This window comes from Lactuca sativa, chromosome 4 (assembly GCF_002870075.4).
Source record: "Lactuca sativa cultivar Salinas chromosome 4, Lsat_Salinas_v11, whole genome shotgun sequence".
In the NCBI taxonomy this organism is placed as follows: Eukaryota; Viridiplantae; Streptophyta; class Magnoliopsida; order Asterales; family Asteraceae; genus Lactuca; species Lactuca sativa.
This window is the reverse complement of record NC_056626.2, coordinates 221,248,228-221,267,820: the sequence shown is the minus strand read 5'-3', so window position 1 is coordinate 221,267,820 and position 19,593 is coordinate 221,248,228. Positions and strand designations below refer to the sequence as shown.

Genomic DNA, 19,593 nt, shown 5'->3' with positions numbered 1-19,593 from the left:
AATTTTTGAAGAAATTCCTTAATCACGTCATTTTAATAAATAAATAATAAAAATAATTTCGGAATTTGCCAACGCAATCTAAACGAAAGTTGTAGATCATGGTCTCACCTTCGCGTGGATATAAAGAACGTCAAAAACGGAGTTCGTATGAAGGAGATATGAATTTTTGAAGTTTATTTATAATAAATATAAATTTAATTATAAATTCCCGGTATTATCCGAAGGGGAGTCATCGGATTGGACCGAAGTACGCCCTGCGTACCTTCGTACGCCCCGCGTACTGAGATCGAGGGTCTCGGATCGTCCACGTCGCACTATCCGAAGAATTCTAAACCGTCTGACCCGTCCGAAGCTCCGACCCGTCCGACCCGCTGTCCCGTCCGACCCGCCGTCCCATCCGACCCGCGTACCCAGCAACCCGTCCCATCCGAACCGAGGCAGTCGAGGCTTCGGTCATGCATGACGTACGCGTACGCGCTGCGTACGAGCGTACGCCCCGCGTTCGGAGGCGGTTCAGCCTTCCTATAAATAGGATGCGAGGCTTTCCAAAAATGTTGCTCATTTCTCTCCTCTCTCTCACAACCTTGCCTCGTTTTCCGTGCCCGTTATAACCCGAAGCTCTGGTCTTTTTGCTCAAGTCCCGAGGGTCGATTTTACTCCCGAGATTCCCGAGGATCCCGAGAAAAATCCGTTTTCCGAGACGAAACTCTGCCCGGTTTTCCATCTCGCTTTCTTCAATCAATCAAGTGAGTTTAATACCCCCTTAATCAACCTTTTTAAATATTCTAAATGCTTTTATATGCTTTCAAGGGGGGGGGGATACAAGTTAAATACTTATAGTTATCGTTTCAATCACATGTGATTGCATTAATCACATGTGATTAATAACTAGGGAAACCAGTGATTTTATCACTATTCAAACTATCTATCAAACTGTTTTACTTCTAAATGTTTTCCAAACCCATTTACTTTTCGAATTTACACTGCAACTGTGATTTAAACAAATGTTCCTTATACTTAATCTGTTTTAAACAAATCTCCGCCTTCAAATTGTTTTATAGATTGACATCAAGTCAATCTTTCTTTAAAAATAATACTTATGTTTCAAATGTCTTATAAATACTTATTTATGTTTTTATATTATAAATTGCATGCCCATATATGTATAGACGTATAAATAATGTTTAAAGGGCTTAGGAAGGCCATCCACCCTATTTCCTTTTCCTCGATTTGGATGTGGTCTGGTGGGATTTTGGGTGATCATCCGAAGGTCGTTTCCATGTTAATTATATATCAAATATACATATATAGACATAAAAGTACTTCCATAACCATACGTACTAGACGCACCGTTAACAAGTTACCATCGGGGTAACACAGAACCATACTATTACAACTGCTAGATCAATGAGTCAGTTCATTCATGAGTCTATACTAGGAAGAGAATATATACAACTGTACTACGAGAACATATACAACTATACTAGAACAAGAAACATTTCATCACATATGCAAGAATACGATAACAAATGTGATCCACTGTATCGGAGCATGCCTTAAATGTCATGGCCCGAGTTGTAGCCAGAATTCTCTTGGAGGGAGAGCGTTGAGTTTGCGTATAGATCTATACTGGATTGACTATCCTACACCTTGCTGCTAGCTACAGCCGGACCTGCAGGTTTGCGGGTGCCAAACGTCATTCCGTTATTACGATCGTTCTTTGTGTCGTTGTTATCAGTCGATAGTATGGTGCAATTATCACATTATACCTTAATATAAATCCGGTTTAAGGTAGTAGTAATTAGTACAACAGTAGTTCTTATTATACAAAGCTACTGTACTACAATGATTTACCCATTACATATTTTGGTGATAAACTCACTTAAGCATTAATGTACAAACTATATTTTATCAAATGATAGTTATACCTGGGTAATTACACACTTTTACAACAGACGATTTACAAAACAGTTAAGCCTTGGTAGAAGGTTACTTTTATAGAAAATATAGGATTTTCTGAGAGATTCAAACTTTTGCAAACACTTTTAAACATTTACTTATATTTTTACAAACTTATACATTGAGACAGGTTCAAAAGTTTTTGCCAACGAACATTGACACTAAAATACTTATGAACTCACCAGCTTAATGCTGATAAACTCTTTCAAAAAAACTTGTATTCTCAGGTCATCAGTAGACAGGTACCGATGCCAACTTTTGAGATGATGGAGCGTACTCAAGACTCATCATTTTATTATTTTGATTTACGTTATATTTTTGGTGTCTAAAACTGTACAGAACACGCATGTATTAAATTTTATATATTTAATGCAATGGATGATGTTGTTTGCCTATTTACATTTACTGTGTTGTGATTACCTTGCATGACGTCCTCCGCCCCAGAACGTTTCCGCCGTTCTTGGTTTTGGGGTGTGACAGAATCGTTCCACCAGTGGCAACCAATTGTTACTTCTCTTCATGCTACCACCAATAGGCATGCCAAGGTAAATAAAAGGAAGATTACCATGTTCGCACCCCCAACCTATTAGCTGCATCTATAACTTATGTATGTGCCACCCAATGCAAAATATTTTTCACTTCATGATGTTTATTTTCAGTCCTGAAGAAAGATACAAATAGGAAAGGACCCATAACAAATCCCTCAAATTTTTTTGATACCACTCACCATAAAAGGCCCCCCTGCCTAATCCCTCTCTCCATTTTGAATCCTTTAGTGGATGCTTCATTCACGAGAATAGAGACTTTAGCTGTTATTATGTTGCCCCGAATCCAACTCCTCTAAGTTCTGCCAAATCCCATTTGTTCCATCGTGTTATCCAAAAAGTTTCAGTCTAAGGAAGCAAAGTCTTTTTCAAGATCATTTTTGAACATCATCATTTTTTCTTTGCCTTCTTAGCCCAAGAAATTATTTCCTTGACAACTAAGGGGTGATCCAAGATGTTGCAAACCCTAACAAACATGATTTTATCATTGCTAATCACCTTCCCCACAACCAGTTTCAGTCTCTCTGCAAGAGTTTTCGAAAAGACCTTCGTTGTGCATCCAATCAAATTTATGGGGCGATAGTCTGAGAAGTGTGCGTGGTTACTAACTTTCATTTCCGAATTTCCAGATCGTCGACTTAATTTCTTCATGAGAGAATGGCATCTCAAGGTAGTCCCTGTCACTGTAGTCAAGTTTCCGGAACATGATACTATTTAGATTTGGCCGCAACGCACATGGTTCTTTGAATTTATTTTTAAAGAAGGTCAAACATTCCTGTGAAACATCACTGGGGTTGGAGTTCCATAAGTCATCAATGTTAAGGCCAGTGATTTGATTATCCTCTTGTTAGAGTTTACCAATCCTTGAAAGTAAGTTGAATTTCCATCGCCGTTGGGGTTCCATTTACACCTCGATTTATTTTAGGTCAAATAAGTTTGCGGTCTCAATCTCTTTTATGTGACTGATGGCCTCAGTTCTCTCCTTTATCATCTCTTCATTCATGCCCAATGACTCCGCACAAATGTCAATACTTACCACCTTTTTTTAAGAGATTCCATCTCCCAAGTTCGCAGCTCATTTGTTTTCCCTCTCCAAGCTTTAATATCTTCTTTCAGCCACCTGAGCTTTCTAGCTATCTTCTCGATCTTAGAAAATATGTTTAGACTATCTCTATTCTTACTCTATCTTTCGTTCACCATGCTTTCAAAGTCAACCTCTGACAACCAAGATGAAAAGACTCTGAAGGGGGAAGCACCATAATCTGGGCTATGAGAATCAAAGAGGAGGAGACAATGATCGAAGTGTAATTGGCTATCATGGAGGTATTAAGCCATAGATCAAGCACGTAGCTAAAAGGAGAAATCAGTCTAGTCGGCTGGATTTAGCGGCATTAGGGCCCATCTACATGAAACTTCTATTGTTGAGATTGACATTGATAAGGCCTAGCCCGTTAATAAAATTATTGAAATTATTAGCACCTACGGCGGACAAAACCGACCCACTTCGCTCTTCAAGGGATCAAACCTTGTTGAAATCGCCACATACCACCTACATACGTTATGGATCCCTTGAAATCATATCAGAGATGAAATTCCAAAGTTCTGATCTGTTACTCTCCTCTTGAGGTGCATACACTTTGATAAACCAATATCATGTTTATTGCATTTCCAATGACCTTTAACAATCACAAGATGTATGTTCGTATCTATGTCATCGATCTCCACCACATAACATGTGATGAGGAGCAGATGAAAAGATACATGCAATACACACAAATTCGTTGATGGCTATGCTGAAGGATTTAGAGAGAGTACTTGAGATCAACTGGAAAACTTATTTTAGTCTTCAGATCCGAAAATCTTAATGGAACAAGGTATGTAATCCTTCATTAATGTTTGAGTTTTATTTTAATAGATTCGAGAATTAAGATTTAAAGTTTATGCTTCCGCATTTTATGTTTTGGTTATGAAAATAACCAACACATATACCTTTGTAACCCTATGCAGAAAGTATATATGTGAAGGTTGTAATTTCTACGAGTCGAATATAATTGCTCTCTAGTTCACATGTAGATTAATATGATTACTCTTATCATGTGAACAAATTTAATACTTGTGTTCTTATTTTTTATTTGCATCTTTATTGTGTGTGTTTATTGGATCTTAGAACATCTCTAATGGGAACTTTTTCTAAAGCTTTTTACTATTTGGATAAGTTGTAAGATGACTTATTACCATTAGAGAACATTACATTTTTGTTTATTTTTAGACAAAATTGCAAAAATGGTCCCTGTGGTTGTCAAATTTATGCAGTTTTGGTCCAAAAAAGTTTAGTGGTGCATCAGTAGTCCAATTTTGGATACTTTGTGTGGTTTTGGTCCTTATGGTTGGCATTTATATATAGTTTTGGTCTATACTCCACCTAAAATGACAAATTTGCCCTTAAATAATTTTCTTTTTAATTTAATTTAATTTCTTTTCTAATTATTCTAATTAAAAAAAGAAAAAAAGAAAAAAAAAACCAAACCACCCCTCTCATCCCTTCCGTCTCTCTCTCTCTCTCTCTCTCTCTCTCTCTCTCTCTCTCTCTCTCTCTCTCTCTCTCTCTCCTTCCTGTTATTATGTTCTTCATCCTCATGACCCATATCCTTGTTCCCAAACCAAAGTCGTTTTGATTAGTACATAAATGTGAATGAAATTTTGCCAATTTTGGATTTGCAATTTGTTTACGAATCGGAAGCAACCCCTTCTTCTCCATATTCAAATCTCCACAGAACCCACCACCCGTCTTCATCAATCTTTCTCAAACCCTAACCCTAGCAATAACGACTCTCTCCATTCCTGATAATCGAAGACCCACATGCCTTTCTCCACCCCTGCTTATGCAAAACCTCCTACCCCTAGCAAACTCCCATGACGATGGATTATGACCCAGATGTAAATTCAAGCGACTTTGCCTACTTACCACCACCTATTCGTCTTCTCTGGTAGCTCTAGATGTTCGTTTTCCAGATCTGCAAACGAGAGCAACATACTTGATTTGTTCTTTAAACATATCGATCTACATATTTAAACTCGAGGAAGAAGAGGGAGGTGATAAAACCCTTCAAATCGAATTCGTCTTTTTTTTAAAACCATCGATCATCTGGTGCTTTAGGTTTTCTGGGAGGGAGTGGCAGTTGGAAGAAATCCGATGAACAATGGTTTGGTGGTCAGTGGTGAAAGATCATCTTGTTAAGGAAGAAAAGTTGGGGGTGGGGGGAGATGGAGTTGGTTGTCGACGAATAGTGGTGGAGAACGGCGATGGTGGTAAATGACGATGGCATCATCTTCTGTGACGGTGGTGGTGACGGCTAAAAACCCCATTCATTGAAGGATCGTCTTGGCGGTATTTGGGTGGGGACAACTCCGATTAAAAGGGTGGTGTCGGTGGGTAAATTTTATCGAGGTCTGAGGAAAGAAAGATGGTCGCGGATGGTGGTAACTGTTGGTGGTTGCAGTCGGTGGTGATGATGGCATCCATTAAGGGTGATATATTTCTTGTATGTGTGTGTGTGTTTGTTTGAGAGAGAAAAGACAAATAAAATATAAATATAAATATAAATTAAATTAATTTATGTATTTCAGCATTAAAAAAATGAAAAATGTTAATTATAAGGGCATAATCGTCTTTTTAAGTGTGTAGGGACCAAAAACAATAAAAAGATCCAAAATTGGACTAGTGGTGCACCAAGGTATCGTTTTGGACCAAAATCGCATAAATTTGCCAAGCACAGGGACCATTTTTGCAATTTTGTCTTATTTTTATTGACCACTCAATATATATTCAGTGGTCAATATAATTTGATAGGATGATCATTTAACCCCTTTATTTTTAATAATGTTTCATTTTCTCTCCTTAATTTAGTGTTTGTGTTTATTAAAGCAATTTATTGTATTATAATCAATTATTTAAATATTAATGTTAAAAGATAGTATTTATTAAATTATTAAATAGCTAGCAATAATATTTATTAAAAAATTTTATATTAAAATTTGACGTTTTAAAAAACGATTAGGTAAATCAGGGGGTTTTATGGAACATTTAAATAGAAATGGATCAATTAGTTAAATTGATTAAAAAAGTCATAAAAGAGGTTAACCATTAAAGAACTTATTTAATTAGAGGTCAATATTAATGTGTTGAAGATATGACAATGGTTTTAACCTATAACCTAGGTTTATCATTTAAGATGTTCTTATTCCTAACACCGTACATATGGATTTGTTATCCCATAGTGGCATGTAATTAGTAATTTGTAAGTTGTAAATTGTAACTTGTATGTCCCCACTATGATCTTCTTACTTCCAATTAAATCATTGTCGTTAAAAGAATACCTAGAAATCAAGTCAAATACGTGCATATGTCGTTGGACTTAGAGCATTAAAAAAATGTACCAAGGAAAATTACCTCAATAATGATCTACATTAACTAATAGATGCACACATCAGTTCAATTAGATTGTCCATACTTAAAACTTCCGTCGGATCACCCTTGGAGGCATTGTCTGTGCAAATTCACATGATGGATGTGGTTTCTCAAGAATTTCTACAAAATGAATACAAACAAAACACTTATATATTACTGAGCAAATTAATAACTAAGAAGAAGCGCACCTTACAACAAATTTTGCATGCAAGCGAACTTTAATCGATGATGTTGAACTTATGGTTTATTATATCTTATGCTGGTAAAATGTCCCTATTATATATACAAATAGAAAGTAAATACAGCAAACCTACCACCATACACTATCCCCACCAATTAATATACGCCAACCGCCACCTAATTATTTCAACCAAAACCTTCCAATTTATTGCGTCTCTTGGTTTTTCATCTTCTTCTTAGTGCAATCAAATGTGTGTTTGATTGAACAACTCTTCACGTATCTTATGGTGTTCGGTTTAGATACTTGAATTAAGGAGCAAGTTGAATAAACTATGGAACACTACGACAAGATTTATTTGGTTGTGTATGGAGTCATCTCATGGACAAGTGCATTCTTGTTAATAAGAAAGATTTTCCCGAAAAGGTCTTTTGATTTCTGTAACCGTATAGTTTCGACGATTCATGCTTTGTTTGCGGTTTTCTTGTCTTCTATGTCTGTTCAAGACTGGAGATGCCCAGTTTGTCCCTTGGCCTCAAACTCAACCCCTGTTCAGGTTTTGATAACTTTGTTGCAATTTCGCTATCTATGTCAGAAATCTTGAACATATAGTAATGTGTTTTGTTGAATATTATGCGCAGATGAGAGCTCTATCAGTCAGTCTTGCTTATTTAATCTATGATTTAGTGTGTTGTTTGTTTGATAAGAATATAAAAATAGATAATTCTGTTCATCATCTAGTTAGCATTGTTGGAGTTGTAGCAGGTCTTGCTTATGAGAAGGTAGTACTCTTTTTTGCTTTTGTTTAACTTGTTATGTTTATTTTTTTTCTTGAAATGAATCGGGGTTTTGTTATTTAGAAAGTTTTCATAAATTATCTGCAGTGTGGTTCAGAAATGATGGTTACAATGTGGATCACTGAAATCTCGAGTCCATTTCTCCATTTAAGAGAGATTCTCAAAGAGCTTGGTTATAAGGATACTGATATCAATTTAGCAGCTGATGTTAGTTCCTTTCCTTTCCTCAAGTCAACGATTCTTTTTTGAAAAATAGTACTATATTCGTATTATAAAAATCAAAGTATTGCCTTTTTATTGAAGTTTTCAAGGAATAGCCGTTAATTCCATATCTTTGTTGAATTTACAGGTTTCATTTGCGGTGATTTTCTCAATTGCAAGGATGTGTGTTGGACCATATCTTTGCTATGTTACACTATCTGCCGATAATCCTATTCTCATCAAGGTATAATCTAATTACACATTTTGAAAGGCTTTTATGATCTTATGTAGCGTTATTGACTTGTGTCCTTAAAAAGCTTAAAGTGAATGATGTTAATGTCAAATATCTGTAGGCAATGGCCTTGGGACTTCAGTTAGTAAGTGCTTTCTGGTTCTTCAAGATTGCAAGGATGGTGAAATATAAATTCATCAAGAGATCCGCATCCAAAACCAAAAGCAGTTAGCTTTATCCCCATTTATGTATAACAATTCATTCAAGATCTTTACTTTTCTTGAATATATATCATAATTTTCAAATTTCAAATATAATTATTTAATTTCCGCTGGATACCCGTAATTCACTTAGATCAACGACGTGTCATGCCTAAATGACTTTTAATGAATTAAACTCTGTCATTGTGGTATCCAATGGTGGCATTCAATAGACACGCAGTTCGATAGTCATTGAACTCTTTAATTCGAAAATGAAACATTTTAATCATTAAAAATATGTTCTATTAAACCTTGTGGAGACTTTGTACGATTTTTTTTGCAAAGTTGTATGGAGAGTAGCTAGACTGATAATGTGTCAATCAAGTAAACTCTAATAAAACTCTAATAAGGTCAAGCATTGTGGACTACTAAATAGATATGATTCTAACAAATTACAAGAAGCCATATATGAGTTCATTAGAATCTAGAGCTTCAAGCATTACAAGAAAATAAGCAACTTACATAAACCCATATCATACACCTCATGAATTCATACTACGAATAGTTAGATAGATATATAATTAGTTGGGCATTCGGCAATTCTTCCTCACTTCGCCCTGATAACCAGTAAGTGGATTAATGTTTCCCATTTTCACCATAGATCTAGCAAACTGGTCAAAAAAGAGAGCATAATCCTCCGCATATGCCTTCACCAGAAGCATAGTTTCTTCAACATTTCCAGCCAGAAGCACTTGATCGGAAGTTAGAAGTCCTTTTCCAAACATAATGAGCTTAAAATATGTATTATCAAATGTTGAAGGAGATGCAAAATCTAGAGGAGAAATCTTGTTATCACCGCCAGTTTTTGGGCAAACTGTTTTCAAACCATTGGAGTAGGTTATCTCTAGGGTTGAATCTGGTTCATCATTTCCATCTTGATTGTATAGCCTTTGCTTAAATGCACTGCATCTAGCCATTCCTATGGTATGTGCTCCTTCAAGAAATAGAATTAAATCAAAAAACCAAACAAACAAGAACACAACACAAATACACAATCCAGAAATTAATCATTTCATCCCCCAACATATCAAACAAATTCAAGAATCATAAAAGATAAGTCTTGATTTAAGCATATAACAACCAATAAGAAACTAAAGAAATGTTTCAATAACTATTTCGGTTTTTTTACTAACCAGAAAGCGAGACCAGGTCAACTACATTAAGCCCTTGTCGCCGGAAAAGTTTTATAAGGTTTTGAATGGTGGAGTTTGGTGGAGGAAGGTTGTTGTTTGAGGCGCTGAGACTAGCTTGTATTGCATCTCTTCGTCCCAACGGGAGTTCCCAATTAGGTCCACCACTCTGCATTGTTTTATAAGAAAATCATGGTTATAATGAATGGGGAATAATTCGAAACAACAAGAATTAACGATATATGAAGATTTGAATGCTTACTAAAACAGTGGAACCTCGAGCAGCAAGGGCAAGAATGTCAGCACAAGAAACTGTCTGAGGACATGCTTCTTCCAATTTAGACTTGATCTCATCGATCACTTCGAATCCTCTAATTGAATTGCTATTAGGCCCAGAGTTTTTTTCGCTTGCAAACATTACATTATCATCCAACAAGACAGACGCATCACATCCCTGTTAAAAGACACGTATAGCAAATCAATTTCAGTTATAAAACACAAAGGAGTTACAACATTTGAGTTTAAAATTCCATTTACGCTAATGTATCATGAAGCATCAAGAAAAAGGTTACATGATTAGTTGATTAATTACCTGAACAAAGCAGTCATGGAAGTGAAGTCTTAGTAAAGAAGCAGCCATTCTTGGCTCTTTTGCAATGACACTCTCAAGAACAGACATGACAATGTCATTAGCTTGAGGACATGAGAAACTGTAGAATTCCGGGAAAAGACCAGGATACCCTTGGCCATTGCCAAAAGACCCATCACCGTCGCCACCAGCTCCACCACCCCATCCGAAGCTGAACCCTGGAAAAGCGAAGCATACAATTGAGGATGAGAGGATAGCCATTAATACAGTAAAGGTAGTGTAGAGAAGAGAAGCCATGAATGAACTAAAAGGGTTAATTTTCTTTGAGAAATGATTGCATGGTGTTGGAAACTGAAATCAGTGTTCTTATAAAGAGAGATCTCAAGAATGATTAACTAACCACCACTCTTACCAAACCCTCCAGGATTAGCTATGTATTTGCCACTAATAGGTTGCTATGACCATTTCAAAATACATACTTGCATGATATATCCTTTTAGAATTTTGCAGTGGGTATACACGATCATATTGAAGTTTAAAGATAAGTTCTACAGGACGCGTTAGGTTTGATGTCACATGTTCAGAAGAAAATGGTTGAACGAATCGGTTGGAATGTGATACGTAATACCAAGAGAAGAAAAGGTGGAGATTCGTCAAGATTGACATAGGACGAAAAGAAAATGTTATGGTTTTTGCATAATATCTGGGATAATGGGAACAAGATTTTGTGATGTGGTTTTTACATAGTGGTTGTGATTTCAGTTTTACCTGCTCCAAAATCAAAATACGGATTCTAATATGTCATCTTTTGCATTAGAATTGATCAAATTTGACATAACTTGTTGGAATTGAGTATTAACACTTTGGCTTAAGGCATCATGCACCAAAAGCTTTTTTGCCTTACAGATCGTATCTCTTTTGGTTTGAATTACTCAAATTTGCGTATGATTGTTGTGGAAAAGTCGACAATCTACATTTGCATAATGAATTAAAATAAGTACAACTAAAAAATATATGTAAATTATACCAGAAAAATAACTTATAATAATGGTTATCTATTCATTTTGTTCATATTTAGGCAACTTCGTTTTCATCTGTATATAATTTACAAACGAACTTTTTAAAAATATTTACATATTACAGTTGTGTTTGGCTATCTTAGATTATAACTTACTTTGTTTATGCGTGATATATTTATGACACATTAAAAAGGAAAAATTACTTTAGGAGAGTAATTATTCATTTATTTTGTTTATATTTAGATAACTATTTTTTTTTTATACAATTGAGTGATTGAGCATCAAACTAGTTAGGAATGTGCAACATATATGATGATCAAATGGTTTTTTTTTTGATAAACCAATTATTATCAATTATGAATTATCTAATAATAGAGAAAAAAAAAATTGTTTATCCATTTGCTTATTTTGATACTTATTTTTCTTTTATTTCATATGTTTATGGTGATGAATAAATTCAATAACCAGAACGTGCCTTGTGGCGATATATATCATCTACTATTTATCACAATATGAAGTATTTGTATATTTTATATAAGTGTAACAATTTTGAGATAAGAACAATTTGAAAACATACAATGTTATTTAAGTCATGATGATCTTGTATTTATTCATCAATAATCCCATCACAATTTTGAGATAAACAGGGTGTCAAACTTCCACTTTTAATTAAAATATTTTTAATCTTAAAAAAGATGCTTATATGTTATATTTTGGTCATATTTTTGTAGCTATTTTTCATATCAAATTTAGTAACCATACTTTTGTAGCCATTTTTCCATCGTAGATTTCATAGCTATATTTCGTACCAAATCACATAACTATTTTTTCATAACAAATTTTGTAGATATATATTTGTTCCAGAGCAAAGTTGTAGTTGTTTCTTCAATAGCAAACTCAACAAAATCGAATTTACTCGTAATAATATATAAAATGCAGTAAAAGTAATTTTAAAAGCAAAATCAAATTTTTGAAGATATATTACAAAGTTATTTATTCATCAAAATTGAATATTAGTTACAAATAATTACATTTGAAAACTTCTAACAAATTTGATGGCTATCGGCCTATCATGTATATTAAAAAAATCATTTAAATGTCAACAAAACAGGCAGATCGTTACCTTCGTAAAATAGTTTTGTTTTAAATTGACACATAGATGTCACTTATACGCCTTCGTAAAATAGTTTTGTTTTAAATTGACACATAGATGTCACTTATATTGACATATAGATGTCACTTATACGCCAAGTCAGTTGCAACCTAAAATAACCGGTCACAATGATAAAAATTCAATACTTTTAACAAGTTTGTTAGTCAATTTTATATATAAAATAAATTGTCAAAATATTAACGAAACAAATAGATATTTACCTTCAGCAGGGGCGCTTTTAGTAGAAGTCCCGATGTGGCACCTGCAACACCTACTTTTTTTGTCCGTAGTGGAAAAATTTTCTATTTTTCGACATTTTTACTTTTTTTTTTTGTATCGGCAAAATTTATTTCAACCTCGTCAACACATACTATGTATTCTTGGGTCTGTGTCCCTGACCTTAGAGTTATTTTTAGGGCTGGCAATTCTCGATACGACACGCGACACGACAGGAAATAAATGGGTTTGGGTTGAGTTTTTCAACCCGTCAACCCGCCAACCCATTTATTAAACGGGTCATATATGGGTTTCTCAAAAGATAAACGGGTTGACCCGCCAACCCGTTTATATTCTTAATAAAAAAAATTATTATATTTTTAAATGTATTTATGTATCAAGTATTAATATTTAATAAGTATTATATAATATATATCATTTATTCATAGACCATTTGATTGTTTTGACATTATTACTCGTGGTGAATGGCCTAAGGTCATAAGTTGTAACCTATAAGGCTAAGTCTGTAACATGTTTCTATGAATGTTTTTAATTTTAATTTGGATGTTTAAGACTTAAATATCTAAAATTTGGACCCACAAACCCAAATCTGACCTACGAACCCGCCAACTTGTGAAGCCGTATAAATAAATGGTTTGGTGGGTCATATATGGGTTTCTGTTCCAAACCCGCCAACCCGTGACCTGTATATTTAAATGGGTCGTGTTTGGGTTGACATATTTTGACCCGTCAACCCGCGACACGCCAATCCGAACACGACACGATTGTCAGACCTAGTCATTTTCCCATATTATAATTAGTTAAAAGAGTGTAAAATATAAGGGGTTGACCACCGTATATAGATAGCTTAATGTAGGACGTAACTTACGCAAGCACTGTGTTTCTTGTTTTCTTTTACATGGTACGTAGTAAAAGGCATTGAAATATCTTAAGCAATATTGCAACTAAATTTTAAGTATTTAGCCAACATATATAAGAATTCAGATCGATAGATTGTTTTTCATGAATAACAATTTAAGTTTATACCTTCACAAAAGCATTAACCTGGCCTTTAATTAAATAGTCTATAACTATATATATCGTAAAAAATTCAAAACTTTAGTTATGATATAAAATATCGTAAAAAATTCAAAACTTTAGTTATGATATAAAATGAGAAACGTGAAGAAACACTGTGTATCAATAATCAAATATGGAAATCTTAGAATGTTTCGAAGAAAATGCATATTCAAGAGATATTATATGTTGTTATGAATGTGTAATTAATTGTTGTTGCTTTCTCAAGGGACGCTGAAAATTAATGGGATAGTAAAGGAGGATGGGGCTGAGACGTAGGGGTGAAGAAAAACATATAATTACACGATAATATAATAAATATGTTATATTGATTTGTTTATTATAAGGATGGAGGAAATGAAGCATGTCATGCCATGCTCTCATATGAGCTTTGAAGCCATAAACTGTTTGTCATGTTATTTTTGTTCCACAACATAAATTATATGTGATTTTAAAAGGGTGGGTAAATATTGATTTTTCTAAAAACAAACCAAAAAAAAAAGAAAGTAATAGCCTTAAACGCTCTATCTCTCTCGTCCCTCATCGACATTCAAATGCCATCCAACAAATAACTCTTCGGCATGCCATCGTATGGGTTAGTGCTGAAATTGTGGAGCATTTGTGCCGACCATTCCTCCAAACTCTAATTAACCAAGATTTATTACTAATCTTGATGTAAGTATATAAATAAATTAAAATATATGAATATAGATATTAGCAAATATAAAAAAAAATTTATCCTTTTTGCAAAAAAAAAATAAATAAATAAAAACCTTTTTGCTCTAAAGTAACGAGGGAACACAAAAAAAATTATGTGAATTCGACATGCGCTTTACTCTCTCTCTCTCTCTTTCTCTCTCTCTCTCTCTCTCTCTCTCTCTCTCTCTCTCTCTCTCTCTCTCTCTCTCTCTCTCTCTCTCTCTCTATATATATATATATATATATATATATATATATATATATATATATATATATATATATATATATATACTAGCAAGGTTCTAAATAACGTAAGGCATGACTTGGTGGCAATGTCAAGCCTCAAGCTTTTCCGAGCCTTGACGAGTCACGGCGTTTGTAAGGCGTGACTTAAGGCGGCAATTTTCTATATAATTAATATTTTTATATGTATTTTCAACTATTATTCATTTTTATACACATATATGAGTTAAAGCGGCGTTTTGGCAAAGCTTGGCGGCAGGTGCAAGCCTTGGAGTCGTGGCGCGCCATGGCGGAGCCATGACGAGCTTTTTAGAACCTTGTATACTATGTTATAAACCGTGGAAACCACGGTCGTTATATTTAAAAATTTTATATAGAAAAAAAAACAAAGATATTGTCGATTGTAAGTAATTATGAATTAATTTGTTAAGCAAAATAAACATAAGAATGTTATTAGTATATGATTTTGTATTTTCAAAATTTGAATTTGATTTGTTACCATAAAAAAAATAATAAAAATTATAGAAAAATGCTACGTGTCAAAGAGACATTCTAAAAAATTGGCACGTGTCAGTTTTAGGTTTCATTTATTAGAAGAGGTATATATATATATATATATATATATATATATATATATATATATATATATATAGAGAGAGAGAGAGAGAGAGAGAGAGAGAGAAAGAAAGAGAGATGTTCAAATGTTCCTCACAACTGTTGTGTTCATGTATCCACCAATAAGAATTCAAGAATTAATAAAACAATTAAATAAATATATAAGGGTATAATGGTAATCTTAATATATCTACTTATGGTAAAAGAATAATTGAATTAATATATCCTAAAATAAGGGAATAAACACTACAAAACCTACATCCCTTTATCAATTGTCGACTAAAATATCACCATGTATCCTTCTCAAAACCATATGCCCCCCCCCCCCCCCCCCCCCATTGAAGGTCTGAAATTACAGAGATTCGTGGCCAAAGTTTGGCGCTTTTGAAACCCAAAATACCTCATATGATGCTCATGTCTCTGATTCGGATGATTTGCTTCAACCTGAAATCAACATGAGAAGTTTACCTCCATCCCTCATTCATTCTCTTTCCTGTTATGGTACGGTTGTGAAGAAGCGTTAGTTTATCCAATGAAATGCACAAATCGATTCTTTGGCTGTCATTTTAGAAGTTGGGGATGTATTGTCTGGATTTATGGAAAATGTGAGCCTTGTTCTCTCATTATTATAATTTCTAGTTTTTTCCTGTAATTCTAATTGTTATTTACAAGTGTTTCAACTAAGGTTTTCAATCATTTCTTACACTTTTTTTACATGATATTTGGCTTGTTTGATGATAATGCCTAACATGTGTTTGTTGACATGCCTGAAAGAGAATATAAAGAATATAACCATGTGGTATGCATTCTATCAGAATTACTAGCAATGAGTGTTTTATTTCTAGTTTTCTTTATGTAAATCTAATTGTTTTTACATGTGTTTCAACTGAGGTTTTCAATCAATTCTTACACTTGTTTTTTACATGAATTTTAGTTTGTTTGATGATAATGTCTAACAAGTGTTTGTTGAAATGCCTGAAAAAAGAATCTGAAGAATCTAACCATGTTATATGTATTCTGTCAGAATTACGACCAACATATGTTTTATATAATATTTATATTCTCAAAGAATGGACAGGTTTTTACATTTTAATATGGAAAAGAAAGAAAACATGGTAAATGATAGTGTAGGAATTGATTGAAAACCTTTAAACAAAGCACCATGAGGCAAGGAATACATTCTATGAGCATTCTTTCAAGAGCATTCTCATATAATATCATTGTTGTAAGAATTGTTTGCTAAATTTTACTATTTTTTCTATTGTACAAAAATTTCAAGATTGTTAAATTGCAAATTGTTGGTTTGTTAAGTTTTATCATTTAGAAATACGATTGCAAGTTACAATTAACAAGTTTTTGATTCTTTATAGTGGCAATTAAAGTTACAATTAGCAAAAATGTATTCTATGTATTCTGTTAGAATGTAGTTTATCTATTCTACTAGAATGTATTCTATGTATTCTGTCAAACTCTATGTATTCATTCATAATATATAAAGTGATAACATGTTTTTAACCATTCTTATTTTTTTGTTGTATTTGTGAAAGGATGGCTAGAAGAATGTGTTGAAGACCTGATAGGAATAACTTAAAGAATGCATAATAGATTGATCACACACATTTAAAGAATATTGTTATTTTTTAAGAATTTTATTCATTTTTGTTAATATTCTTTTAGAATATGCATAATTATATTAAATACGAATATGTTAATGTGTTTCTTACATTTATTATGTGCTAGAATACACCAATAGGAATTTAGTAAAATTAAATAATTATTTAATTAAATAAAGATATATATTAAATGATTTCCATAATTATATGTATATTAAATGATATCCATAATTATAATTTTCTTTTTATGGAAACTAATTAAATTCTTCATTAATGTCAGCAATAACATTCTTTCCAAATGATTCGTATCTAGGTTTTTATATTAGCAATAACATTCTTTCAGGACTCACTCACTTAAAATATAGTAAAGTTGTATGAAATATAAAGAATAAGAGTATATTTTAGTAGAATATACTCTCGTTCTACTAGAATACACGCTTATTCTTCTAGATACGAATTCATTCTTAAATAATATTATTGTTGACATTAATAACGAATTTAATTAATTTCCATAAAAAAATTATAATTATGGATATCATTTAATATATATTTAATGTTTACTAAATTCTTATTGGTGCATTCTAGCACACAATAGATGTCACAAACATTTGAACCTACCTCTTTCTCTCTCTCTCTCTTTCTCTCTCTCTCTCTCTATATATATATATATATATATATATATATATATATATATATATATATATATATAGAGAGAGAGAGAGAGAGAGAAAGATAGATTTAGGTATTATAACTAATTGTTGTGTGATTGTATGCATAATTGTGGGCCAATCATTTCAAAAACCTAGTTAGAGGTAAAATTTTAATCTTACCTATTAATTAATTTTGGTAATTTAATAATTAAATTATTATTTCCTTTAATTTAGGAAAATTAATTTAAAACCCTACCGTAGACGTCGACCTTTAAATTGCAACCGGTTTTGGTGGGTGCGGCTTCAATAGAGAACAACATGGGGAAGGGACGAAAGGTGAAGTTGTGATCGAGGAACTGTATTAATCTAGAGAATGAGAGGTTAATCTAGAAGTGTTTAGCTTGTAGTTGCGTTTTCCAAGGTAATGGTTCTCCTCATTCATTCTCCTCTTTTTTTGTTTGGTCCTCGTCTTCAAATCACCACCACCGCCGACTGCCATGGCCGTCGGCCATCGCTGCCATCGTCGACTACCTGCCACCTTGCTGTGGTGGCAGTGGGTGTGTCTCGGAGGCATAGTCATCGACTCTCACGGTCGATTGTTCTGGATTGAATCACGACCTTCTGAGTCAGGGTAAGTTGCTTAAGCGTCTATGTCAAACCCTAAAATCATCACCCAGAAATATGTTTGTTTTAACTTTGCCCATGATCGGCCTGATCTCATGAGGTATATAACACTTTTCTTCATTGGGTTTCTAATTTACGATTCTTCTAAGCTGAAGCACACCACCTGTTTGACAATAATCCTCTGTGAAACTTCTCCACCTGTTGAATGAATATCGTTTTCAAATTTCTCTATTACTTATCAGGAGACAATCGGGATCAGGTTGAGTTGAAAATGGGAGATTGGTTATGTAAAAGGTATATTGAATGTTGTCATATGTTTCAGCGTTACTATTTGTATTCAGAGGTATATCTTGATTTATAATTTTCCTGCCAAACAAAACTTTGATCAATTGCAGATGGACCTCTAGTGAGCTATGTAGATGGAGTTTATGATACATTACTTAATTGATACATCACTGTTAGATGATGCTGGGGGATGATGCGTAGATATACTGTTAGGTCGATCATTTAACCCTAGGATTATTGCTTGAAATTGCCATGGAAAGAAGATTAAGCAATAACAATGAGTGGTTGTATTTCTCATTTGCAGGTACACATGAAATCAAGAACAAGAATGTTCTTGTTTTCTTGGCTCGGAACGAAATGAGAGATATCAAAGCAAAACAGTGTACATATGAAACTTACAACATTCTACCGGAATGGAATCTTGAATTCTGATTCTGTCAGAATAGAATTTTGAAGATGAACATTATATGAGATGAAGATAAACAATGACCACCAATCTTCCAAATAGAATGGATTATTCCAGCAGAATAATATACAATATAATGAAAAAAATATATGTAATAGTATATTCTGGTAAGATGATTTTATTGTATTTCTTTATTATTAATAAGTGTAACATTCTCATAGAATAGTATATAAATTTTTTTCTTGTCTAAGAATGTAATGAATTTTTTTTAACTTGTATCCAAAATTTTGTTATTATTATCAAGAAGTTCATTAAATCAAAATATATATTATATCAGAATGTGTATTCTTGTATGGTTCAATCATATTTGTTATTTTTCAATATATTGATAAACATATTCCGTCGGAATTTTACGAATTACGAGAATTATCATCCATATAATCATATTTTTAAAATTAGTAGAATCTATTTTCCCTTAAAATACACAATTTTTCTTAAAATATGAAATTTCCTTTATTAAATCAATATTAATTCACTAAAATACTCTTCTAGTTAAAATAGATGGTATTTTTGAATTATATTTAATTCAATAATACGTAATAATCACTTACTTAAAATAAGTAACTTGATTGGC

At 33.2% G+C, this 19,593-nt stretch overlaps 2 protein-coding genes across 2 annotated transcripts; one reads left to right on the top strand and one right to left on the bottom strand.

Annotated features, from left to right (window-relative positions):
* Positions 1-7,359: 7,359 nt before the first annotated feature.
* LOC111881610 (uncharacterized) lies at positions 7,360-8,716 on the top strand. Its single transcript, XM_023878014.3, has 5 exons — positions 7,360-7,706; positions 7,792-7,932; positions 8,035-8,154; positions 8,297-8,392; positions 8,502-8,716. Exons 1-5 carry the CDS (start codon positions 7,485-7,487, stop codon positions 8,610-8,612), a joined length of 690 nt encoding a protein of 229 aa, XP_023733782.1. The 5' UTR covers positions 7,360-7,484; the 3' UTR covers positions 8,613-8,716.
* Positions 8,717-8,986: 270 nt separating this feature from the next.
* LOC111881609 (peroxidase 9) lies at positions 8,987-10,718 on the bottom strand. The gene is made up of 4 exons (XM_023878013.3): positions 10,363-10,718; positions 10,033-10,224; positions 9,774-9,939; positions 8,987-9,574 (listed from the first exon to the last, which is right to left on the bottom strand). The coding sequence occupies exons 1-4, from the start codon at positions 10,654-10,656 to the stop codon at positions 9,162-9,164; spliced, it is 1,065 nt and encodes a 354-aa protein (XP_023733781.1). The 5' UTR covers positions 10,657-10,718; the 3' UTR covers positions 8,987-9,161.
* Between the last annotated feature and the right edge of the window lie 8,875 nt (positions 10,719-19,593).